The following is a 26492-nucleotide window of genomic DNA, read 5'->3' as shown; positions in this document are numbered from 1 at the left end:
TTTACTCTTTCCCTGAGGAGTGAAGATTTACTGATGCTTTCTCAGTTTTGTTGAGGTTCATCAAATATTTGGTGCCCAAATCAGTGCTAACACATAGTTACTGCATAATAAATATCCATTGAATGAATCACTATACCAATAAGAAAGTTACTGGCAACTTAAAAATATCCAAGTAACTTGTTAGTCGTCTTTGATTGTCTGTGTGTTTTGGATCACTAGCCCGTGGTATGACTGAAGTATGAATTGTGGGTAGTCAACTACCCATAAAAAAGTGAATGAATAAAATCTCAGAAAAAATGCATAAATTTCCTACAACACCTAATTCATAACTTGAACTTCATATCTCCATTGACACCTAATTCATAACTTGAACTTCATATCTCCGTTGGAAAACATGATATGCAGGGACTAGTACTTTGTGAGTTTCAGGCAGACAATGAGAATCTTGTCATGCATATCCCCACTCCCACACAGAAATGGGGAATCTTGCAAATTACAAGATACAGTTGCTGGCACAAAGCATATTTTGTCAAGAAAGAGCTACCCCAAGAAGCACAGGCTGAGCTCGGAAGAAGCCTGTCTTTCTGGGCCAGACTCTTGGCCCTCTCAAGATGCAGCAGTGCTTACTGTTGTTGAATGCCAGCTTTATAGAAGGAAAAATGAATTGTTTGGAAAGATGTAGAGATTAAAGTGTGGCTGTCACCTTTGCCTCTGAAAGGCAAGCACCGGACAGTACCGCTCCATCAGCCCTTGTCAGCACAGGGTAGAAAACTCAATGATTAAAATCTTAGACAGGAGTCTGGGAATGAAATGCATGCATCCTTCTGAGTCAGGAGGCTGTGCTTTGTCAGTTCAGCTTCTCCCATCTCAAGTCCGTGTAGCTCTCTCTTATGAAGACAGATCTGTATTTTGCTTTTTCTTTTCTCGGTTTAGTGTTCATGAAAAGAAAGATTGATAGCCCTTGTTAAACCTCTGCACAGAGCTGAATAATAGCATCCTGGTTTTGTTTTCCGTTTTCCCCCCTCAGCCCTGTGTTTCCCCTGGTAGCTGGCTTTGATTACTTTGCACAGCCCTTGGTTTCTAAAAAGAAAGTGGTTGATAGGGTTTACCAGAGACTCCTATTTTCATTCTGTTTCAATTTAATTTCCTATATTAACAAGGGATTTGTTTTTATGCTGGACAAAACCTCAGTTGTTTACTTAAAAATAATTTTTCTAAGATCAAAAGCATATTTATTTAAATGAAAAAATTACTGATGCATATTCCTATCATAAGTGAAAGCTGAATACCATCAATTTAGGAAATTTACAAAATGACTTCATGGTTTTGGAAAGTAATAGCATTGCTTTAACTACCTCAGATTTATTGTGCACACACATTAGAATATGGGACTTCTCTAGTGTGACACTTTAAAAATGATTATATTGTATAGTTGTATAATAAGCATATGAGTATTTTACTCAGTGGCTAAAGAATAACTCCAGAAGTTTTCTGTTTGGTTTCTTCTCCTCTTATCTCATGACCACTCATGAGACCTGTGTCTATGAAAAGGGTACAAGACAGTGCTTTCGGCACAGACAGATGCCATTCTTCAGGCTCAGTGGATTCATACACATAGAGTGTGTAGAATATGCCATGCATATGAACATGATCAAGACTAAGAGGAGGAGCTCTGGGGGCAGGGGGACTTACTGTAAGCCCAGGACTTTCTGGAGTCTCATTAGTCTGAGTTTAGGTGCACTGTCCCATGGACTTCATTTGACAACCCCAGTTGTAAGTTAGAACATTCATATCACTCATGGAATACTGAAATACATCACCTGTGGAATTACCTACAGGGCTTAGATAAGTCCTACATGAGTGTTGTCTTCCTTGTCTCAAACATCACAACTGAAAAGAAACTAATAACCCCTCTTTCACTTCCCCTCATATACTAACCCCTCTGTTAACCAGCCCAGGCCTGAGAATTGCCAGTTATGTGGCCTTGCTTTCATTTTGGTGGCCATCTTGCAAACATTGCTTTAACAACATGGTTTCTGTAGCGGAGAGTGGTTCTTTGGGCATATTGACAACCACAATGTCACTGTTTTTCATTGCTTCCCAAATCAACAGGAATGTCAAGATTTCCTATCACATCTTTGTTATTGTAGATACTCAAAGACAAGATCAGTGCCTAGTTATCAGACCCTTGGCCCATTTCTCAAGCATGTGATGTTAGATATATGATAAAGCTATAGAGCTGACTCTCTTCAAGCCCACATTTCTAAAGTAAATGGAGCCCTCTTGTAATGGCAAAGGAGCCACAGGCCATCCACAAAAAAAACCAACCAAACAAACAAAAAAACTCCCAAATAGAACAGTATGGACATTGCCAGTTCTGAACACTCCTTTTACATCTCCCTGAATCAATGGATTTGGCCTTTTGTTATGCGTTTGTTCTCCTCATAGTGCTCTGCTTAGACCTCAGTCTCTGTGGTTCCAGGGTTGCTTTGAAGCTTTTTAGTTCATGAATTGGCTTGCTTTTATGGTCATCAGTGTCATATTCATTTTCGTCTGGTACATTCTTTACAGTTAGATAATAATGTTTTTGAAAGCAAAAGTGTATCAGCTTTATGTCTTATAAGGTAGGTAGTTCGATGCTCCTTATCTTAAATAAGGAATTTGTCAATTTCTTTATTTGAATGTAGTCATGATGTTTTAAAAAGTTTAATATTATAACTCTGTTTTCTGTTTCCTTTGCTTTAAATCCTTAGACACAAATAAAAAATGGTGTGTTTTAGAAGGTGGCTTCTTGAGTTACTATGAAAACGACAAGTGTACCACACCTAATGGCACCATTAACATCAGCGAAGTTATCTGCCTGGCTGTCCATAAGGAGGACTTCTATCTGAATACTGGGTAGGTCCAACCTTGAGCAGCTGTCTGGGAGATGAGAGGGGTTGGTAGTCACTGTAACAGGTAATGAGGATTTAGTTATCTCTCATGTCCTTCCGTTGCTTTATGAAAGGGTCCTATATCTCTGTGAAATGTCCACAGGAAATTCTCTAAAAAGTACTTCATAGCGTAGCAATCCATTGTTGATCACTCAAGATTAATTTAAATAGTAGGCTAAAAACAAAAGTCATATTTGCTTAAAGGGCATCATATAATAAAACAAGTGAGAGAAGAGAATGCTCTGTGGTTATTGGCTCATATGAAAACAAACACAATATCAAATTCTTCAAGTGAACACTCTCCCACTGAGGTCTATCTACAACCCTCAGAGATATTAAAGAGCAAATTCAAAGATAAATTTTAAGACAATTTGGATACTTTTATGGTCTGAAAATGTTGAAGTTAAAAGATTAAGAATCATTTATATAATGTCTATTGCTTATTTAAAAACGTCTGTGAACATCTGAGGGGTTTTCAGAAATAGCCTGAGGGATGCTGATCTAAAATATCTTACTGTTTGTTTTATAGTAAATATAATGAAAATGTATAAACACTAACATAAAAAACAATTTGAGGAATAGATATATTTGTAATTTTTATGATAGGAGAGATTTGCCACAATATCTTTTATATTGAATTACATGAACTCTATCATTATTATTATTATTATTATCATCATCATCATCATCATCATTGTCACATACTAACCAGGATATTTTACTTGAGAGTCATAGTTGAAGGTGCTGTTTTTCTATTCAGTATTTGTTAATGTCACATAAACTGATTATTACTTTATTTGCTTTTCTTTTGATTTGTTTATTCTGTGTGATGGGTCTTTTTATTTTGCTTGCTGTAGGCCCATCTTTGTCTTTGAAATCTACTTACCTTCAGAACGTGTCTTTTTGTTTGGAGCCGAGACATCTCAGATTCAAAGAAAATGGACTGAGACAATAGCCAAGGTATTTAATTTTTATATCTGCTAAGTCCAGAAAAGATCCTTAACTTGTGATCTATAGTTGAGGTTCAAAGCTCCGTGAACATTTTAACTACAAATCTAGGATGAAAGTTTTTTGTACTTTCAAAGTTGGCCATGAAAAAAGATTAAAAGCAGATTTTCTAGGGCCTGAAACAGACAAGAAATCCATGTATCACATTAGCAAAAATTATTCTTGCAGGCTAATTCTCTAATATTGATGATGAAGGTAGTCTTGATATTGTAAAGGCATTTTTTTTTCTCCTGTGCCTTCTCATGGGTATGTTACTTACCCAAGTACAGGAGGAAAGGAGCAGACACTGAATACAAGTTCAGAAGCTGAACTTTTTTTTATTAGATATTTTCTTTATTTACATTTCAAATGTTATCCCCTTTCCCTGGTTTCCCCTCCGAGAAACAACCCCTGTTCCCTCCCCCGTGCCCCTGCTCACCAACCCACCCTCTCCCTGCTTCCTGACTGGGACATAGAACCTTCTCAGCACCAAAGGAAGCTGAACTTCTAAAAGATTGCACAAACCAAGAAAGAATACTTCTCATTGTGTGTACACACTATGAAACAAAGCATCTGGTGCTACTGCATGAAAATATAAATTACCTGTTTCCCTTAAGTCTCATAGCATTTTTAACTTATTACACTGATTTTTGTCATTTGCACGGAATCTTTAGGAAAACGAAGATAATTTCCCCAGCTTCCCTCTATCTGTAGCTAGGGAAGGGCTTTCCTATTGTCACTGTCTTTCTTACTTTTCTGTATTTGTTTTAACAGCGTTTTGTTCCCTTTGTTGCTGAAAACTTAACAGAAGCTGACTATGATCTGATTGGTCAACTCTTCTACAAAGACTGCCATGCCCTGGACCAGTGGAGAAAAGGCTGGTTTGCTATGGACAAGTCCAGCTTGTGTTTTTGCCTTCAGACGCAAGAAGCTCAGGAAGAGAGGATGCACCTGAGAAGACTGCAGGAGCTAAGTAAGGACCCCGCCCTGCTGTCGTTTGTTGTTGGCATACACCTCCTGACCGCATGCGGGACTGGGAGCTTCACCTGGAATTTGGAAGGCTTATCCCCTGATTTGTGACTAAGTTTTCTTAATTGTGCATCTATGCATATGTTAACATTCAAAAGAAATATTCATCCTCTTGTCTCTCCAGCAATCAGCACAATGGTTCAAAATGGAGAAAAAGTAGATGTGTTACTCTTGGTAGAAAAAGGGAGGTAAGTGCTTTTTGGTTTTTTGTTTTATTTTATTCTTACTTTTATTTTTCAGAAGTTAGGGAGTAAGGTATTTAGGATAGATTCTTAAGGGAGAAACCATTATCTTAAAATTTGAGAAATTCTTATATATACATAAATTGTTTGAGGCTTTCACATAGACAGGTTATAGTAAAAAAAAAACTTACAATTTTTTTATGTCTTATGACAAAGGTGGCATGATTGATCTTTATATGTTCCTGCAGGTCTGAGACATTCTCATTTATGTGATTGGAGTTTGATGATTGTACATGTATTTTTAGAGTCTGCAAATCGTCTACATTACAAATGGCGTCTGCTAGAACTGGATTTCTTGAGGTTGTTTAGTTTTTTCAAGAACTATTAATTAAGCATCTACCATGTATCAGGATTGCTTAACCTGTTGGGGGTAACGTGATGCAAAAATAGACAGACTCCTTGCCCTCATAAAGCGTGCTCTCATAAGTATGCACTGTAGTGGAGGGAATTATATAAATCAACAACAGAACCCCCAAACAAACACACAGCAAAAACATATGCTTTATTGTTTGTTGTCCATCAATTACTAATCCTCTGAAGGAAAATGATGAATGACTGAGAGGGAATGCGAACAGTATTCTGTGCTAGTGAGGGTGAGAGCACTGATATGAGAGCACTGTGGATGAAATAAGTGCATCCTATGGTTTAGCCTATGATACAGGCACTGATAGTTGATGACCCTGTTAAAAGGCTGAGCTTATATGCCTAAGGGGTTTTGTGGTTCATGGAGATGGGAGGTTGAATGAGTGAGAGAACAAGATGAAATGATTTCATAAATATCCCCATGGCCTGATTATATAGCACCTTGCATGTCATAGTATAAAGAAATCTTTTTTTATCCTAAGCACGATGATAAATGACTCAAGCAGGAAAGTACAGTTATCTCATTGATGTTTTTAAAGAAATCTTCCATTCTGACTCCTGATGAAGGACTCTGGGGGACAGGAGTCAAATTTAGGGTTCAGTTAGAGTTTTGTCACAGAGCCAAATAAGAGCTTGGTTATCTGAGACTCTTGAGTGTTGACAGGTGGTGGGGTGTATCAAGAAAGAATGATATGCTGGTAACATAGATGATTGTTCTACTCGAGGATGGCTTCAGAGTTTTGAGTTACCCTAATTATGGCACTAATTTTGAGGTAACAGTACATACATAATAAAGATAGGACTTTACATACTAAAGATAGTTGGATAATTGATTGGAATAATTGATGAAGAACTCATTTGGAGAACTAGTAACATGGAGATTTCTGTTAGACAGCAAGATGAAAATAAGAAATATGGAAGGATTAGAGTAAAAAAAAGTGCTGATACATGCATAGCTAATTTATTTTCCTTGATTCTCCTTGAGAATGTACTAAACCCAGACAAATTTGGAAATGATTGTGTTTACCACTAACCATATGCACTTGTCCTCACTTGAGGACAAACTTTCAAAGATGTGTAGAAGAAAATGGGATCAGAGAGGTATGGTATTTGCTCTAGGAAGGCAATGTGAGCACAGTTTCTTTTATGATGGTCTGGGCTTTACAAGGATGAAAAGAGGCCAGAAACAGGAGGGATTAAAGGTTGCAAGGGGCAAGTTGAAGAATGACGTGGGACATTGACCCCACTCGCCCTGATACCAACATGCTGCTTTCTGAGTTCTGGGATTTTAATCTCAGTGACTGCAGGAAGAGTGTGCACCACATTTGGTGTGCTAATTATGGGCATGGCTACTGAAAAGCCGTTTCAGTGCTGTGCCAGAATAAGAGAATTTCATCACATTGTGCATTTTTTCATCTCCTTTGGTCTGTTAGAACTTTGATCAGTAATGACCATAAGCTAAAGTAGAGTTTTGATAACTGATAAAATCATTGCTTTGGAAATAAAACAACTTCCAATTACTTGAGTTGATGGTATATATAGAGAGAGAATGAATAAGCCAGGGTCTGAGGAACCAACCAGCTGCAGGTCTTAACCTTTAGTGTGCTTTGTTATTAACAGCTTCAAACACAGACATTAGTTATAAATAATCTTAATGAGTTAATTTCTTATATTCTTTGGTCTTGTATATCCTTTGTTAAACTGTATATAATCCACTATTGGTTGTTATTTTTTTCTTTTGTGGGAGGAGTTTTATCTCATCTTGCAACTCTCATGTCACATTCTATGGGTTGAGGAAATACAGAGCAAAAACCTGCAGGCTGAAGCTGAAGCAGAGGCTAAAGAGAAGCATTGATTACTTTCTTATTACCCATGGCTTGCATGGTCCTATTCTATTATACATCCCAGGGCCACCTGCATAGGGGGTGGCACCACTCTCAATGGGCTGCACCCTCCCACATTAATCATCAATTAAGAAAATGCCTGTAGACTTGCCCACAAGCAATCTTGGTGGAGGCATTCTATAAATAAAGGCCTTAACAGCAAGGTGGAAGAAGAATTCCCTGAACTGAAAAACTTCATAAATTGATAATCACCCACAGCTTCTGGTCCCTATTTAAATATACATTTTAGTCTTCCTAATAATTTTCTTTATATGCAGAGTGTGAGTATGTTTAGAGAGAGGAATATTATAATAATATTTTCCACACACAGAGCAAGCTTCCTCTAAAAAGCTCTAAGCAGAAGGTATACCAGATGGCCTCCCTTTAATGTGTATTCTTTGTGTTCTTTAAAAATTACTATTTTGGAAAATAAAGCTTTTGTGATCACACTTAAGGGTTTCTGGTGTGCTAGCTGATGCTGTTACTGAGACATAGAATCTGTGTCCTTTGCAATGTCTTGTTGGAATTACTTTGTATGAAAAAATAAACATGGTTTATGTAGATTTTATGTTAGTGTATATAGAGAGCTAGAAGTCGGAAGGCATTTTCCTAGACAGTCAATCCTATCTCCACTTGCCTGAAATACTCTGTAGATTGCAACACCTTTTCTAAAATTTAGAAACTGTCTGTGTTCTCTAGCCCACACTCTCTGTTCATGTCCTTCAAATAAGCTACTTTCTTCCCTGTCTTTGTGTTCCAAAGCTGCATGCACACTTGTCAAAGACACTTATCACCGAGCCTTTGTTGAATGCCTTTGGTTATATTAAATCAAGGAACTAACTCAGCTGTGTTATCAGAAACAAGAGTGAAGGTGGTATGTTTAGTGTGTGTTTGTTTTCAGCCTCCTGGCTGACCTATAAGAAAGCACATTGCGCTTGATAGCTCCCAAGGCTGACTGCATTTAAGTTTTAACTGCAAATCCCAGAGACAATGAACTTAACATTGGGGAAAAAAAACACCATGTTGATATTTTCCGCAATTTTGGAACTGAGTGCTTTGCTCAATTTGGGAGATTAGTACCCTAAATTTAAGGTCCTTATTTTCTATTAAATTATTCTGTATGTTCTTCCTTCCCCCCTGGAATTGTGCTTTATGGGAGAGGTTATGTTACTGATCCTCCTGAGGCTAAATTATCTTAAAGTGGTTTCTAAATTGTGCATGTAATTGCTAATTAAACAGTAGCCCATTGCCCACAATATCGGCTTCACTGCTTTTGTAAAATTTGTGATTTAAATCTGAGCAATGAGTTCATCTGAATTTTGCCCAGAAAAAAACAGATTTTTTTTTTAATCTCACCACACATACAGATTAAAAAAAAAAAAGGACTATTCTATTGTACATTTAAGTGATTTTCTGGTAAGAAAATTAGAATGAATGGAGTAGTTGTTATAAAAGATAGATTTTGAATACATATTGTATTTGTTTCAACAATTTGCTTCCATTCAGAAACATTCTGCATATACTAGCATATAAATTTGGAGAGAAAATATGAGTATAAGGGTTCATGACTGTACTCCCAATTCTTGAAAGGCTGAGGCAGGAGAATTGTAGTAAATTTGAGGCCAGACTGGACTATAGCGTGAGATCCTAGCATATATGTATATATATATTATCAATAAATATATCAATAAATAGTAGAGAAAATCGACGAAAGTAATGGGACTGTCTTTCCATGGTGTATGTGAGCAGGATAATTTCTCCTCCAAAGGAAAATATATGTTTTACAAAATCTTGACTTCTAGTAGAAACATAGTGAGGGACCTGACAGAGCAAAGTTTTGAAGAGTTGAGACACTGTAGTGTTATAGAGAGATCTTGTGTGGAATAAGAACAGATGTAGCCAAATAGGACTTAACTTTAGGAACCTGCAGACAAAATCTGTGCCAGTGGCTTAGGAAGACAGGCAGATGGCATATTGCATTTCCAGTTAAATTAATTCATAAGATTTTCAGGACCTTTTCACGAATGCAGAGAGCATCCTTAAAAGAACATTTTAAAAGTTATTGTTAAATGTGAGGATGTGGGGATGCATTTTGCAGTCAGTGAAATATCAGCAAAGCTTTGAGCAGACTTGTAACAAAGTTTTTCTCTCACATCGCAGTACAAGTGTTTGTCTGATAGTGTGAGAGATGAGGGTGGGAAGCTAGCTTTATCATCCTTGAAGAATCACGTGGCTTGAGGCTGTTTACTGAGCTCTTGGCTTCAGAGGAAGCAATCTATTTATAATAATGTTTCCTCATTCACTATTGTTGTTGCCACCTCTGCATCTGCATAGTCTCTTAATAATTAGCTTTTGTTTTTACTAAAATTCTGTCTCTGCGTCCCACTTTCTTATGTAAAGGAGTGGGGAAGAAGTCTCTAAATGGAGATGCTACAGTGCTAAATGCAGTGTGCTAGACACCTGCTTCTGGCATCATGGAAGCACTCATGTGGCACATGCTGTTCCTCTTTAAATAACTAGAAAACTCCACAGAATAGGGGAAGGGACTGTTTTCAGATTTTGTAACAGTTGGTGTTTCTGGAATATGATTGCAGAGAGTTTTAGGTGGTCTTGGATTTCTCCAACACTTACGGCACAATGGGAAACATGGGCACAATATGGCAGATTTCCAAGAGAGGAGTCCCATGAGCCTGGATTCATAGCAGTGCCAAAGAAAAGGGTATTCTTTCCCTGGGACTTAATTCACAGTGTGGACATCTAAGAGGTTAGGCAAAAATCACTTCCTGAAATGTCACCAATCAAATAACCATTGAGGTGTACAGTAGATAGTACTAGAGTATGTTCAAACCCTTGTCCACCTTGGTTAGAATGATGGGTTACTTATGCAGGACACTTAGTAAGGATTCACAAAGAACAGTAGCTGAGTATAGTACCTAACTCAGCCTGAGACTAAAGGAGGCTTGGCTTTTACTTCAAGCTTAAAATAGATCCTCAGAGGCTCATGGCTTTACAGATACTCCAGTTCTCTGAGTTGAACAAGAAAATGATGTGAAAACATTCATTAATATTGTCTGTGGGAAGACTTTACAATCTCACTAAAAATACTCAGCGTTCATGGTGTTTAACATTCAGGAAAAATTAATCATAATTATGAGTGATATAAAAAAGCCATAAACAGTTCATAGATATACCAAAAAAAAATGTAAAAGATAATGTAATTAGCAAAGACTATAAAAGTGATTTTTCATATTATAAATATATTCTGAGATGTCAAAGAAAACATACACATAATTACAAATATGTTTAATTGAGGGGAAAAACAGATTGAATTCAGTTTTATAAGTGAGGTTTCAGTGTAGCACAGTCCAGTCTTGAACTGCTGTTCTCATCCCTGGCTTTCTGAACCAAGTTGTGCTTAAAAACACAGCATTTGAATAGATATATTCAATACAAGTCTGGATTATTGGGTGGAGAATCTATCTCAGTGGTATAGCAGTTGCCTGGCATGACAGCAGCCATGTGCTTGATCCACAGTACTGAAATGGAAAATATATTAATAAACTCTATAGAAGCAAGGGGAGCAAACACACATCAGCAGTGGCAAGCGTGCAGAGAAATTTTCCTGTGAGCCATTCTATTCTTTAAGATAGAATTTTATATAAGAACTTCAACAGTTAAGGTACAGTAGAACAGTTCAGATACATGAACTAGGCAGTCATGGTCATATATTTTGTTCAGTATTTTATTTGTAGATCAACATGGTAAACAAACTTGATACAATATATAAATATTAGAATGATAATTGAAATATAATTGCAAATTTTGGAACAATAGTTAAAAAATAACATCTGTAATATCTTTTCAAATTTAGAAACTTACATGTGGGCATGATGGCTCACCTTTGTTATCCTAGAACTTAGAGCTTGAGGCAGGAATTTTATGAGTTAGAGGCCGGCTTAAGTTATATATAGGATATATTATATATATGTTTTAACCAATCCTTATCTAAACCCTTGACCCAGTCCCTCAAGTTAGAAAATTTTGTTCTTCCAACCAGTTTATTAAAGGGAAAAAAAGCCTGACAGTTGTGGTATATACCTTTAATCCCAGACCTTGAGAGACAGAGGCAGAAGCAGGCAGATGTCTGTGAATTCAAGTACAGCCTGGTCTATAGAGTAAGTTCTATGACAGCCAGGGCTGTACAGAGAAACTCTGTTTTGGGAAAGAAGAAAGAAGGGAGAGAGGAGACAAGGAGAGAGACAGACAGACACAGAGAGTGTAAATATGTAGTTGAAAGTGGAAGTAAGATTCTAAACCAGCAGTGAGATGAATGATGATATCATAAATTTTGAAAATTATTTTGTGTGTATATATATGTTTGTGTATATGTGGTATACATGTATATTTGTATGTAAGCACATGTGTGCAATACACATAGAGCAGTTTGCTGGTGTATGTAGAAGACAAACGTTTACTTTGGATTTTTTTTGTTTTTGTTCCTCTCCACTTTATTTACTGAGGCAGATTCTCAGGCTAAACCTAGAGCTCTAAGATTTGGCTAGCCTATCTAACCAGTTTATCAAGGAATCCCGCACAGCTTCCTCCTTGCTATCAGGTAGGCCACCATCCATTGTCTTCTTCATGGTTGCTGAACTTGGTCCTCACATCAGTGTGGCAAACACTTCATTCACTTAGCTGTCTCCCCAGGGACAGATTAATGTTTATAATAAAGGTAATGGATATGTACTCAATTCTAGTGAATTAGCTTCAGCATATTTACTCAATATACATCATAACATATAGCCATAACAATACAAAATTCAAGTCTGGTCAGTTCCTAAAATTAAGAAGTGAGAAGGGGCTAGATGTTCCTTAGTGTGCCAATGTTTAAGCACTGTGATGGACACTTGTGCGTAGAATAGTAATTAATTACTGTTAATTAATTATAAACAGATCTGTATTAACAGAATAACCAAATGGTAAGAATATTATGCTGAATAAGTGAGATCAGATGAAAAAATGACCTTTCATTTATAGAAAATGATGCAACTAGAAGTCTAATACGTAATGACAGAGGACTGACCAGATATTTTCCTGGGTGATGGATATAAGAAGAGATTCACTGCAAAGAATTACGAGGGAGTTTTGTATATGATAGACAATGTTTTATGTATTGGTTTTGGTAGCAGTCACATGGGAATAGGCATTCGTAAAAAAAAAAAAAAAATGTTTTGACCACACAATTAAAATGAGTGTATTATAAATCTGATGAGCAAATGTCAAAACAATAAAATGCTTCATATTTTCCCACTAGAAACAAAAAGCTTACAGTGATAATTAATATATTCGTTAAGGGCTTACTTAGGAAGTAGAAAGGAAGCCAGAGTGAGCATCCATTGCAGATGTAGAACACTTTACAAGGCAGGATATATGCTTTTCTGTCACTGTCACTGTCTCTGTCTCTGTCTCTGTCTCTGTCTCTGTCACTTGAAATGGTATTCTCTCTGTAGATCAGCCAGCTTTTGAATTTACAGAGATCTGTCTACTTCTATTTCCTGAGTGCTGGGATTAAAGGCTTACACAACCATACCGAGTTTGATTCTCCTTTTAAAAGAAGAGAAATAGATCATACTGTGTTCCAATAGACAAAGTTCTAGGTCCCTTCCAGTAATGTCTTTGATCCAGTATCTTTAGGAAACTATGTTTCCTGATCCTGTCATAAGAACAGTGACAAATGACACAACAATGTCACTTCTAGAGTGAGTATGTCTTGGAACTGAAGACCAAGAGTTTAGGTTTTCATTGTTTGAGTACAGGATCATGGACAAGGTGTCAGCTGGTGACTTAGAAATGTGTTATTGGCCGTTGATGGGTATGAAAGGGAAAAGAGTCAGTTTTCTTCAGAGACATGGCTCCTGAGAGGCTACTCATCTCCAGTAGATGGCCCTATATCCATGCACACATGGTCATCTCTAAGTAGACTTAATGGGTTTAAATAAAAGAGCACATGAAATTGGAGGAAAAAGTAGTGTGCATTGGCAGGGGGCACAGGACAAGTAGGTAAGAATTTATAAGGGGGGGAAGGGGATTATTTGATCAAAACATATTATGTGTATGTATGGAAGTCTCAAAAATAAAAATAAATAAAAAAACAAGCTTCCCAGCCCTTCATTATCCTTGGGCCTCAAACAAATTTCCTCTATGTTTTAGTTTGCTTTTCAAAGGTGAAGAGCTTGGCAGACAGATTTCCCTCTCTCTGGCTCCACATTCAGTGTTAAGCACAGGTGACATGCTTAGAAGTCTGTTCCACATGCCTTGCCTTCAAGGGATGAGTAAATACTTTGATTTGTATCTTTTGTTTCTTAGAGCTCTTTAAAACAGAAAGAGACAAAATATTCATGAGCTTCCTATCTAGAGACAGGTTGATATTTTGCAAAACATGACAGAATTTATAGATGTCTCTAATGATATGTTCTCTGTCTTGTATATACATTATCCAGATGTATAGGATAATATATTCCAAGTCAGTTGACCTTTCCCAAATTTGGCACATCCATGCTTATATGCATTTACAGATTCTCTAGTAAGTATGCTTACTGTCATGTACACATGCATGACAGAAGAAACATATTTTTACCTTCACTTTAAATTATGTGCTTATGACAGTGTTTTGTACTTGGAAATACTTGTCAGAACTTTGCAAATTCATGTCAAGATTCTTGATACATGTTACCAAATGTCATTTCAGAATATCTATGTACTCTATAAAATACTTTTTGTCTTGTTGTATAACCTTCAGCTGCATCTTGAATGTCAAAATTCTGATATTGCTGTATGTGCATGTATACACACACATGCACACATACATATAAACATATAAACTTATGATCATTAGACTAGCTGGTGCATATTGTCTTTTGGCATTTTTATGTGTATTAATTTTAATGACTGATGATGATATTTCTGCTGAGGACCTAAAAGTTTTCATTTTTCTATAAACACTTAGGCTATTTTCTTTTTAAGTCATTCTTATGGTATTTGCTTTGCAGCTTTAGTTATTTATGCATAATTTTTTATGTAGTCTGATTTATTGATTATTTATCTCAAGAGACCTCAGCTTCCTTTTAGTTCACTAGGATCAAATTACCATAAACACTAATTCATTTATATATTGTAATTTTAATAAAATTTTGTATATTAGTCCTGGGCTTATCTTGTAGGCTTTATTGAGCTGCCTTAATAATAGCAAATTAAATGCCTTTTTTATATAGCTGAGATTGATTTTTGGATAATTGCCAATAATAACATATAAGTCTGCTATAATGAGAGTTGAACAAAATAACTTTTTCAGATATTGAATTCAGAGTTGAGTGTTTACTTAAAAACCTTATACAAAAATGTAAAATGGTTTAGTAACATTGGAAGATATAAGGTTGGTCAGCATATGCATAAAAAATGTGTTATGATACCTTAATTGGTATGTCTAGGCCTTAAGCAGGAATAAGAGTGAATGCTTTTTGAATGGGTACAGTGAAATGTCAGGCATCCTATGGGCTGTAGTAGATGATACTTTTTAAGATTTACTGTTTGACAAGTTGACACAGGAGTTAACATGTCTTTACATCTTCTGCACCTCACTAGTTCACAAGCAGACAGCTAACCTTCCATTGTGGGATTTCTTTGGACTAGAAGGAAAATTCAGAGTCTGAGATACTTGTGACAGGGGTAGACTGGACTTAAAGGACCATTGCTACATTTTGGATGTTTCGCTGACTACTAGAATACCCACCCATTGGATTTTTAAGGATTTTAAGTTATATTAACAACTAAATTATGACGTAGGGCTTGCTACTTCTGAAGATACTTTGCTGTAACATTTTCGCGGAGACACACACTCAGTAGTAAGATGCTTTGGGTAAGGTACAGTAAATGGAAAAGCTAAAACATTGCAGAACTATTGGACCATTTGTCAAAATTCTTCAAAGAAAAGAATTACACATTCTGTGGGTCTGGGCAGTTTTGGTAGAGTGGAAAATAAACACGATAGAAGAAGATGTGAGAAAGCAAAAGCCAGGGAGTACAAGCACAGATGTTAGTAAAAAGTATTTCTAGCAAGTCCAGAATTGTGTTCAAATGCTGGTGTTGCCTTTGCCTTCCTCAAAGACCATTGCCAGAAGAGACAAAAACATACAAGGGAAGGATAGGATATTTTCTTTTTCTTAAATCATGGACCGTGATGTTTGGAAATGTGAAAGATTTCATTCTTTTTCCCCAACTACGTACAGAAGCCCTAAGATTTCATCAGCTGTTCTTTTCTTGCTGCAGAGTATCCAACTTTGCTGAAAAATAAAATACGGTAGTGTTTTTTCACAGCAGAGATCCTCAACCTTCCTAATGCTGTGACCCATTAATACAATTCCTCATGTTGTACTGACTTCCAACAATATTACTTCATGGCTACTTCATAACTGTAATTTTGCAACTGTTATGAATCCTAATGGAAATATCTGATTCGCATGTTGTCTGATATGTGACCCTTGTGAAAAAGTTACTCAATCCCTCATAGGGTTGCAACCAGTCAGTTAAGAATAACTAACTACCTTGGCCTGGAGAGATGGCTCAGTGGTTAAGAGCACTGAGTGCTCTTCAAGAGGTCCTGAGTTCAATTCCCAGCAACCACATGGTGGTTCACCACCATTTATAATGGGATCTGATGTCCTCTTCTGATGTCTAAAGAGAGCAACAGTGTACTCACATACATAAAATAAATAAATCTTTAAAAGAAAGAACAACTGCCTTAGAATAAATACACTTGGGAGTATTGGTATTTCATGTTTTCAATTTTATACTGAGGATAATATTTGAAAAAAATATATATCAGTAAATGCCAGAGACCACCGGGCTTGGGCAGAGACCAAATTTCTTTTCTCACAAGTCTGTGCAAAGTTTTGCACCTGGCCAGTAAGTTGTATAAGAACAAAAGGTGGTTAAAAAAAATAAACAACAAAGTAACTATTGGTTAAGTCAGGAACCCATGGCCATAAGTGTGTGGAGCTATCAGAGAGCATCTAGGAACCTCACTTGGTTTATATCATTAGCCAGGAGTGGGCATCTGTGTGGCCAAAGATGAACTGTTACAAAATCACAGTGGAAAATTCAGGCCTAGTCATGAAGACCCTTCCATTTAAAAAACAAAGCTTTAAAGATATGACAAGTATCCAAAACTGGTGTTAGCAACTCTATCTCATTGAAATAATGTTCTGGTAATAGTGAGGAATAGATGTTTAAAAGAGGAAATCAAGAAGATAATCCTGCCGTGGGCTTTGGTGAACTTGAGGATAAATGCAAAGTTCTGAAGCAACAGAGGAACACCAGAAAGAGTGGATATTAAAGATTAGAGGAACTATAACAATAACAATAACAAAAAGGTGCAAACATGTGGAAGTGATTGTCAGGGGATGCTAAGCTACAGTAATGAATTCTAAACTTCAGAAGACTCATGTGGAGTCAGTTAAGTTGAGACTTATGTTTCCCAGAACAGATGGCTCTCACAATAGTTGAATTTCCACATTCCTGCTCCCTGGCGGAGGTATCCAAATACAGTGTTTCTTAGCAGCATGCTTTAGAGGAAAGACAGAACATCTACAGGGTGCTTAGCTGTGTGCTGGTATGATCCATTCCCCAAAGGTGAAATTGAGATCTCAGTTGAGTTATGAACAAAGTAGCAGTGCAACTAAGTTTCCCTTTTGGAATACCTGTTTGCAACATCGTATCATATTTTGTTTTGATTTCTTGGAACGTCAGTCATCTTGCTATATAATTGCTACCAGCCAGGAATTCCCGCTTTATCTTGTCTTGAACTTGTGATCCTCTTGTCTTCCCCTGCCTTTTCCTCCATCCCCCAAAGGCTGGGGATACAGACATGGGCCACCAGACCTAGCTCTGCAGTTGCCCTTGATTTTAGCAAGGTGTCATTTGTGAAGACCAGTTCTAGCTCAGGGCTCTGGATTTAGGGTTCATGTGTGGGGAAGATAGTCTCCCCCTAATGATAGGAATCTAGATCATCCTTGAAGTCTGTAGATGAACTGAGCTTGCTCACAACGGGGCTACTCAGAGAGAAACTCAGGAATGACAGATCTCAAAGGATGGAAATCTGAAAAGAAAAGGCAAACCATGTTTGTTTTGTTTCTTTCCCCCCTTTTAAAAGCAATGAAATTAACTATTATGAAATATTTTTATTAGCCAGGAATATATTGAATGACACTGGGGCTGTTTACCACAGTAGTTTTCATTGAATTATTTAGGGATGGAATTGGATACCTACGAAACTGGGAGAGGATGACTGAATTGGTAGCGCTTACTCTGTGCTATGTGACCTTAGCAGAAAACAGAGGGAGGGAGGGACATACCCCTGGTAGGGTAGAAGGTAAAAGAAAGGTTTTTTTAAATTATTTTTAATTTGTATTTTTTTATTTTTAATGTGTGACACAAGATTACATACATGTGGATTCTAGGGTAATCTATGTTGAAAATATTTTTTTCTAAAAAACAGCAAAATTATAATAAGACGTGCTTTTTAAACTTCACAGAACACTGTACATCCATGGGCACACCAAGTTGGATTTCACAGTCTGGCATACTGCAATTGAAAAAGCAGCAGGTACAGATGGTAACGCATTACAAGATCAGCAGCTCTGCAAGAATGACGTCCCCATTATTGTGAACAGCTGCATAGCATTTGTTACACAGTATGGTAAGTATCGCAGGATGTTTATTCAACTCCTAGAACTTAGGGTATCACTCTTACAGCTTCTAAGTGGCACCTCCATGGGAACGAATTGGTGCCTTTCCCTTTGTAAGTACCCCAGTGAAAGCTCCAAGCCCAGTCACTGCTCGGCTGGCCTGCCCCTCTCTCCAGCAACACATTTACACCAGTAATATGTTCCCACATTACTTTGGTCCTCCATGCACAGGAAAATACTATGGAACCCATTAACTAAAATAGTATAAAATGTCCCTAAAAATAGTAAAGACTGTTTTTAGTTATAAAAGTTCTAGAACACAGCTAAGAGCAGTTCATCGTGCTTAAGTGTGGTTTTTAGAATAATAAACCTTGGGACAATATACAAAATGATGTGCTTTCTGATAGCAAGCACAAAATGTGTGTGTGTGTTTGTTTTATTTGTCATGCTGTTGGTCAGAAGTTGACATCAGCTGTGGCCATTCATTTTAATGACTGGACTGTTTGCCACAGACACTTTCATGAGCACCTAGCAAACAAAAAGGGTTGCATCTGTACCTCCTTTGTTACGTCTCCCTTTAATTCTGTGTGATAGCGTGGGTTTTATAAATGTACCTAGAAAATAACCTTTATCTTCATATTTGTTTTCAAATTATTGTGAATCTTCAAATTCATTCTTAGTTGTATACATCATTCAAATTTCTAAAAGATAGAAACTTTCTATTGTATGTATGTATGTAATGTATGCATGTATACATTAGGTTCTGGCTTCACATCCAGGGCCTTACTGCAAGCTAGGCTAATGCTCTACTGCTTGCTTATATGCCCTGACTTGTATTTGGAATATATTATGTTTTCAACCTTTTAAATGATGGATAAATGCCATTTATGTAAAAAAAAAAATCTGGAAAGGAATAAAGTGATAGACCTAGTTTTTCTGAAGTTGTATTAACACTTTGTTCTCTTAAAATTATAGGTATTTGGGGGTGTTGTGCCTTGAAAAGAAGACATACACAGTAAAAAGAGAAAGTAAAATATTGTATTTTTTCTTAGGAAACATGCAGCCAGAGTGAGCTGCTCGCCTGGAATATGTGTGAATTCTATGTATAAAGCTAATGAAGTCATAGATGATTATATGTCAGAAATAAGTACTCTGATGTAAAGTTATTTTTAGAAGTTAAATTTATAGAATGTGTATGTTGCGGGAAATATTAAAAAAAATGAACCAGCACTTTCCCGCACTCCTGCTGGCAACGCTCTGCCCTGGTGGCCTGGCGGCCAGCCATGTACTGGCATGCAATGGCCGACCTGTTTTTATCTCCTGGAGATTCTGACTCTGAACTCCAGAGTCTCTTCACCCAGCTCTCTAGATTCCCACTGGCAAGTTGTGAGTACCTAGCCAATCCTGTGCTTCCAATCCCCCATGGTCTTTGTGGAGCAGCTCAGACAAACCCACCCCTGTTCCCAGACAAGCCACCTTATGAAGGAAAATGCAACACAAATTTAGTTCAGTAGCAATGGTACCTCAATTGCTGGGCACAACAACTAAAACCTAATCTTGTAAGCCTTATTCCATCTGATTCCTCAGGCGGCGAATCCTTGCAGATCCACCAAGATACCAGGAAACTCTAGCAGCTATATCTTACCCCTTTTGCTGTTCTCCAAAACAGACCTAACTCTCCCCTGCTACCTCTTTCTCCCTCCAACCCTGAAGTCCCACCTAACCTACCCAGTGATTGACTCTTTATTCATTACCTGATTGGTTCACAAGAACAGCACCAGGCCCATCCACAGCATATGTATTTAAGTTCTTTGGGCCAGAGTGCCACCTTAAGTATTTTAATTCAAATGTAATCCAATCATATTTTTTCCATATATATTGGGTTTGTGCTGAATATGTACTGAGGCCTTTCACATAACCACATGTGCTAGCCTTACTGTGGGGACGTCTTTGTGACCATAGTGCATGTACATGTTTCTTATCAGCTGCCCTGTTTAATTGAGTACTGGAAATGGTTATCTTTATGTACTATGCTCATCCGCGTTAGCTTGCTTGCATCTCGCAGGGATATGTGAACACACATCCTGAGGTAGGAAGGGAACTTTCGCATCATGTTAGTTTCAGAGTGGCATAGTATCTTTTTAAGCTGACAAATGATTAAAATCGCATGTGGAGTTCCAGTGTAACCAATTGAAAGTTCCTCTGGGGCAATCACAAGTTTCCCTTTGGTGTTTATTTGAATATAAAATTATTAAGCACTGGATTGTTTCAACTATATCTCATATATTTTAAGAACTTTATAACTAACACAATGTGCATTAACTTCTGCTTAAAGTAAAAAGAGCCAATAAAGGTTGTTTATATTTTAAATAGAATACGGAATAAAACCTTTATGTTATATTCATTAACATAAAGATTGGATAGGAACTTGGGTACTGCACAGAGCTCACAGGATGCAAGTGTTTGCCTCGAAGTCTCTAGTTGCAATTATTTTTGAATATCTTAGCATCTGGATTAAAATGTAAAATCCAATTTTCTGTGCTCTTCATGTAAACATTTTGAACTTGGTAAAGTTCAAAATGTTTTATGAACTTAATCTTTAAATAAAGTGTGGTAATTAATTATTGGAGGATTTTTTAAGTTGATATAAAATTATATTCTATACCTTTAAGTGCTTGGTGTGTGTGTGTGTGTGTGTGTGTGTGTGTGTGCATGTGCACATGCATGTATGCCGCAGCATGTGTGGATAGCTCAGAGAGCAGTTTTCCGGGGTTCAGTTCCCTTCCGTCTTGTGGGTCCCTAAGATCAAATTAAGGTTGTGAGCTTGGGAGCAAAATTCTTTTCTCACTGAACCATCTTTCCAGCTCTATTATAATTTCATTCAGTCTGCTAAAGCTGTTTATAAGCATTAGATATTAGAAATACCTTCAGTGAGGAATACTGCCTCCCAGGCTCATAATCAAAATTAATGTATACAATTTATTTATCTTTGCAATAAGTAGTCATTCACCAAAAGTCTTTTGGCTTTTCCCATGTACTGTTCCTGACAGATACAAAAAGAAGACAAGACAATTCTTGCCTTCTTGACTTCTAGGGTATCGTAAATTTATAGTTGAGAAGCGAGCACATAGGCAGGTATTTACATGTTAGCATGTAAGATTCTGTGGTAGAGAGGCTCACTTGTTTATAAACTGGGTATAGCAGTTGACCCCAGTGTAGAGGGTATAATAGACAGCTTTGTGGTTGTTTAGTAAAGTATGTACCGAGTTCACTGTGCCCAAAGTATGGAATTAAAAGATAGGACCTATACAAGAGACATGAGGTTTGGCCAGCTCAGTAGATTATTAATACATCTTTATAAAATTGTGCAAATTTTTCCTACAGGCATTAGGAAAGATGCATAGAGTTTTTTTTTTAGACTTTTGACAATAAGACTAACAGGTCTATATATTTTGCCACAACATTGATGTTGTATGGACTCATTTAGCCTACATAAGAATCGGGGCAGGGAGCTGTGTAATGCAATGAGGTTGTACAGGGCACAGATGATAGCATATGAACAGAGAGAAGACTGACCTCTTGACATATTTTTAATGAAGTGAGTTGAAAAGCTTCTGACTTGGCATAAGGTAAGGAGAAAAAGTAATGCCCTCTATTGAGACTGAAGAGCAGGATTTTAAAAATATGATTGGAAGTTAAGCTGATGAAAGAAGCAAAAAGAAAAGAAAAGAAAAAATGATTTCTTCACATTTTTTATGATGTCCTATAAGGCTGTGCCTGTCTCTGGGCATATATTATGCAATACACATGTGTCCATGAATCAAACTTTAAGGATTAAAACTCATGGTAAAAACAGGCACGAGGTGTGTGGCATGGTAAGGGTCGATATAGATTCACCCTGGGAGTTTTATAATGGGGCAAAAAGAAAATAGAAGTGAGGTTAGAAAAAGAAAATTAATAGAACACTGGGGAGCTACTAGAAGGAGAGAAATATAAGTGAGGTTATGATACCGTAAAAGCCATGATTAACGGAATTTTGGCAGTAGATTCTGGAGGCTTGTCAAATGCTGCAAGCAACTGTCAATATCCAAAACTGACGGATACAAAACATCTAGATAATACTATTGATATGCTTAATGACGGTGCTCCAAACCCAGGAATAAGATTCTGGGAGAGACTGCATAGTAATCTGGGGGCATTGAAAGGGGACAGTGAGTTCAGCTTGATTTCACAAGGAGAGAGATCGGCAGAGGAAGCAAAGGATGTGTGTGTATACATATGAGCACTGCCATCTTTGTTACCCCTGTTCTGTTACTTCAACATGTATGGGGTGACTGGTGAGTCAGGCGGCTGGAAGTATTGGGGAGAGGTATAGGTTGACACAGCAAAGAAATAATGGATGAATATGTGATGAGAATATGAGAAAGTATATACCAAATTTTATATCGCTGTGTCCAATTGTAGGCAAGCTTATTTTCTGAGAATCAATTCCCCTTGAGGTAAAACTACATTTGAAAATGTTTGTATGGAGAACTTTAGAGGCCTGAGGAATGTTGACTGAGGACGGGTTAACTTATTCATTAGGTTCCCATTTAAATCACATTTGAGGAGTGCATGGTCTTTAATCTCATGGCCAATGACTTATTTTGTTCATGATCCCACACAAAGATCTGTTCTGTTCCTAAGCTATCCCAGTAGATTATGACTGTGACTACTACTCATTTAACTTTTTTTTTTTTTTATCACAGGGTTAGGATGCAAATACATTTATCAAAAGGATGGTGATCCTTTGCACATAAGTGAACTCCTGGAGAGTTTCAAAAAGGATGCCAGGAGTGTTAAGTTGCGAGCTGGGAAACATCAACTTGAAGATGTGACAGGCGTGCTGAAGAGTTTTCTGTCTGACATTGACGATGCTCTCCTCACGAAGGAGCTCTATCCGTACTGGGTCTCTGCATTAGGTAATGCCCTTGGTCCAGATAGCATGCCAGCCCTCTAGTTTAACACTTAGGATTTTCTATCTGTCTTTGATCATCTGAAAATTACTGTATAGCGCTTGTTTGTCTTGAAACTTACCCTAGCGCCTATTAATATAACTGACAAAAAATTATTCATTTTCTAGGAATTCCACTTAATAAGGTAAAGTTGTGTTACATCTTATGAAAACACAGGGAATAAAGTTATTAATATACCAATCACTGTTTAAAGTCTTTATGGGATCATGTTAATTTTTAGAAAATTTATATGCATTTATTAAAACTAGCTCCTTGGCTGAAGTATCGCAAAAAGATTGTAATATTTTTAGCTTTTATTGTTTTATAGCAATTATTCCATACTTGTTAGATGTATAAGTATTCTTATTTTTTAGTAAACTACAAACATTTTATATATCTAAAGTGTTTTCAAAATGCTTATTTCAATCTCTATATTTCCAGTTTTGAATTTTTAACTTTATATATACTATAATAGTAAATATATCTCTTATATCTAAAATCTCTTTTAAAAGCGTTTTTGAAAACAGGCTCTTGAATTTTGATATTCTGTTTAATCTTAATCTGAATTAACATTTTTGAATGTATTAATTTTGAAATGTATCACAAGAAATGACAGTTTTAAATTTTTCTCTGATACCTCCGAACAATATTAGTAAGAAGAGAATAGAATTGTCACTAAAAATGTAGTGTTTTGAAATTTAACTGTCTAATTCAAAAGTTAGCCTTTGATTTGTTTTCAGGCATTTCTCTAATCATCAAGGTTAAGTGTAATCCCAAGGACAATATAATTTCCTGGGTTGTAAACTATTTCATTAGATAATATGTCTTCATGAGGCCAGTTTCCTGGCAATACTCATTTTAAAGACAGTTTTAGTATGAATCACTGAAATTATATCTAATTAATAAATAAATAAAATTTGTCTTCATGTAAAACTATTCATCAAAAAATAGATAGCCAATAACTTTCTGCTAAAATTGTTAACTGAAGGCAACTCGGCTGTCGGCAGACCATGAAGAGGTGCTCAGCAAAAAGGCTGGCTTCAGAAAGCCAAGTTTTATCTTTGACTTGGGGATGAGTTATGTGAGAATTTTCTTGGGGACCTTGTTTAAAAGCCTGTATGTCTTTTGCTTATAGACCTCATTTCTGAAAATGTACTGCTGGGTCTCACTGTAAACCATAATTTTAAGTGACCTTATAGAAAAAGTCCCTACTGTCTGCATCAGTTGAAGCTAAGAAAAAAGTCAGTTTATTGATTGATTGATTGATTGATTTATAGCCCAAATGTTGCTCCCCTACTAGTCCCTTCTTACAGAGTCTGAGAGGACAACCTCTGACCCAGATCCCCCTACCCTGGTACATCAAGTCTCTTCTGAATTAGACACGTCTTCTCCCACTGAGGCCAGAGATGACCGTCCTCTGCTACATATATGTTAGAGGTCTCATAGCTCATATGAGATAGCGTTAGACTGAAACTAAGAATTTTTGTAGTGGTGCCCACTTCTAAAACCTCAGACTTGAAACACAGAGGCAGGCAGGTCTCTGCGAGTGAAGCTAGCCTGGTCTACAGAGAGTGTTCCAGGATATCCAAGGCTGTTACACAGAGAAATACCCTGCCTTGTACTACTCCTCCTTCCCCCCAAAAAAATAAATTTAAAAAATTGATCTTGCCAAGCAATGGTGGCATATGCCTTTTATCCCAACATGCTAGAGGCAAAAGCAGATAAATCTTTGATTTCAAAGCCAGCCTGTTCTACAGAGTGAGTTCTAAGACAGCTAGGGTAAAACAGAAACAAAAACAAAAGAAAGAAACAAACAAAATGATAAAAAAAACTTAAGAATTATTGTAGTATCATACCAACTGTTTATAAAATACAGGAGTGTTCTAAGAACACTATTGAATTATCTGAATTCTTTCTGTAATTATTTTTTTATTTTCTTGATTATTTTGCTTATGTAATATAATCTATTGCTCCATACTTGTTAATATTTAACTTGTATCTTATATGTTCAGTTCAATGGAAACTGTAGTACAAAATTAGACATTTTTTTAAAAATGTAAAAATCTCATTTTTACTGTGAATTCTACCTTGATTTCAATATCAGGATCATCTAAGGCTTCCATAATATCGTCACCTCATAATATATGAGAGGCGTCAACTCTGTCGAACACTTTTGTCCATGTGTTCTTAGTTTGCTTGTGCTTAGGTACTACTCAAGAATTACAATCGCAAGAGTTTTCCTACTGCTGTGTTGATAATTGAATAATTTAGACAATGTACTTTGAACTGTTCTTTTCTCTCTCCCAAATTTTTCCAGGTCCTCCTCACATCTCTACCCACCCAACTTCATATATTCTCTTTTTGTCTCAATAAATAAGAGAAAGCAAAAATTGAGAAGAAACACAACAGAACTGATACACAGAGAAACTCAGGCTGTAGTAGCAAACATAAAATGTGTATGTGTTTAAATTAGACAAAATCCCATCACCGAGACCGGGCAGTACACATAAGATCCCACCCCCCAACCAGGGAACTCTTTGTAGTTGATACCTGTTGGGAAGGGGAAAATAGATTTTTCACCACCAAACTTTAGGGCTGGTCTCATGGCCAAATCACTTGTTTTATTTGTTTTGTTTTAGAGTTTGTGTATCTCTGTCTCTTTCTTTGTTTCTGTCTCTGTCTCTGTCTCTGTCTCTGACTCTCTCTCTCTCTCTCTCTCTCTCTCTGTATGTGTGTGTGTGTGTACGCATGCCTATGCACATGTGTATATGATGTATGCATGCCTATGCACATGTGTATATGATGCATGCATGCCTATGCCCATGTGTGTGGGTGTATGCATGCCTGTGCACATGTGTGTGGGTATATATGCATATCTATGCTGACATATGTGGGTGTATGGGTGCCTGTGCACTTTTTTGTGGGTGTATATTTATACCTATGCCAACATATGTGGCTGTATGCATGCCTGTGCACATGAGTGTGGGTATATACATATCAGAAATTGGTACCATGCGCTTTACTCTGTTACTTTCACCTTGTTGTTTTGGAACATTGTCTCTGACTGAACTTGAAGCTTTCTAATTGGATATATCAGCTTCCCAGAAAGCCCCAGGGATCTTGGGTCTCTGCCTGACAGTGCTTGAATTTCTGGCCTGCACCTGTATTTTTTACATAAGAGTTCTGAGTATCCAAACTCAGGTGTCTATGATTGCATAGTAAACTGTCTGTCCCCCAAGGTATAGTCTCTGCCCACTCGTCATGTCTTCTATATGACATGAACTCTTTCCTAAGTTTTGATTCCTAATTGCTTTGTTTT

At 36.9% G+C, this 26492-nt stretch overlaps 1 protein-coding gene across 3 annotated transcripts in view; it reads left to right on the top strand.

Annotated features, from left to right (window-relative positions):
- The window catches only part of Arap2 (ArfGAP with RhoGAP domain, ankyrin repeat and PH domain 2), a 171843-nt gene that overhangs the window by 100737 nt on the left and 44614 nt on the right, over positions 1-26492 (top strand). For all 3 annotated transcript variants that reach the window (XM_031342369.1, XM_031342371.1, XM_031342370.1), the window contains 6 exons: positions 2754-2898; positions 3791-3893; positions 4695-4893; positions 5074-5137; positions 18027-18190; positions 22928-23140. In XM_031342369.1, the coding sequence (XP_031198229.1) occupies positions 2754-2898; positions 3791-3893; positions 4695-4893; positions 5074-5137; positions 18027-18190; positions 22928-23140 (888 nt within the window). The remainder of the gene's footprint in view (positions 1-2753; positions 2899-3790; positions 3894-4694; positions 4894-5073; positions 5138-18026; positions 18191-22927; positions 23141-26492) is intronic.

Source organism: Mastomys coucha, unplaced genomic scaffold (assembly GCF_008632895.1).
Source record: "Mastomys coucha isolate ucsf_1 unplaced genomic scaffold, UCSF_Mcou_1 pScaffold22, whole genome shotgun sequence".
Classification (NCBI taxonomy): domain Eukaryota; kingdom Metazoa; phylum Chordata; class Mammalia; order Rodentia; family Muridae; genus Mastomys; species Mastomys coucha.
This window is presented reverse-complemented; position numbering and strand designations above follow the sequence as displayed.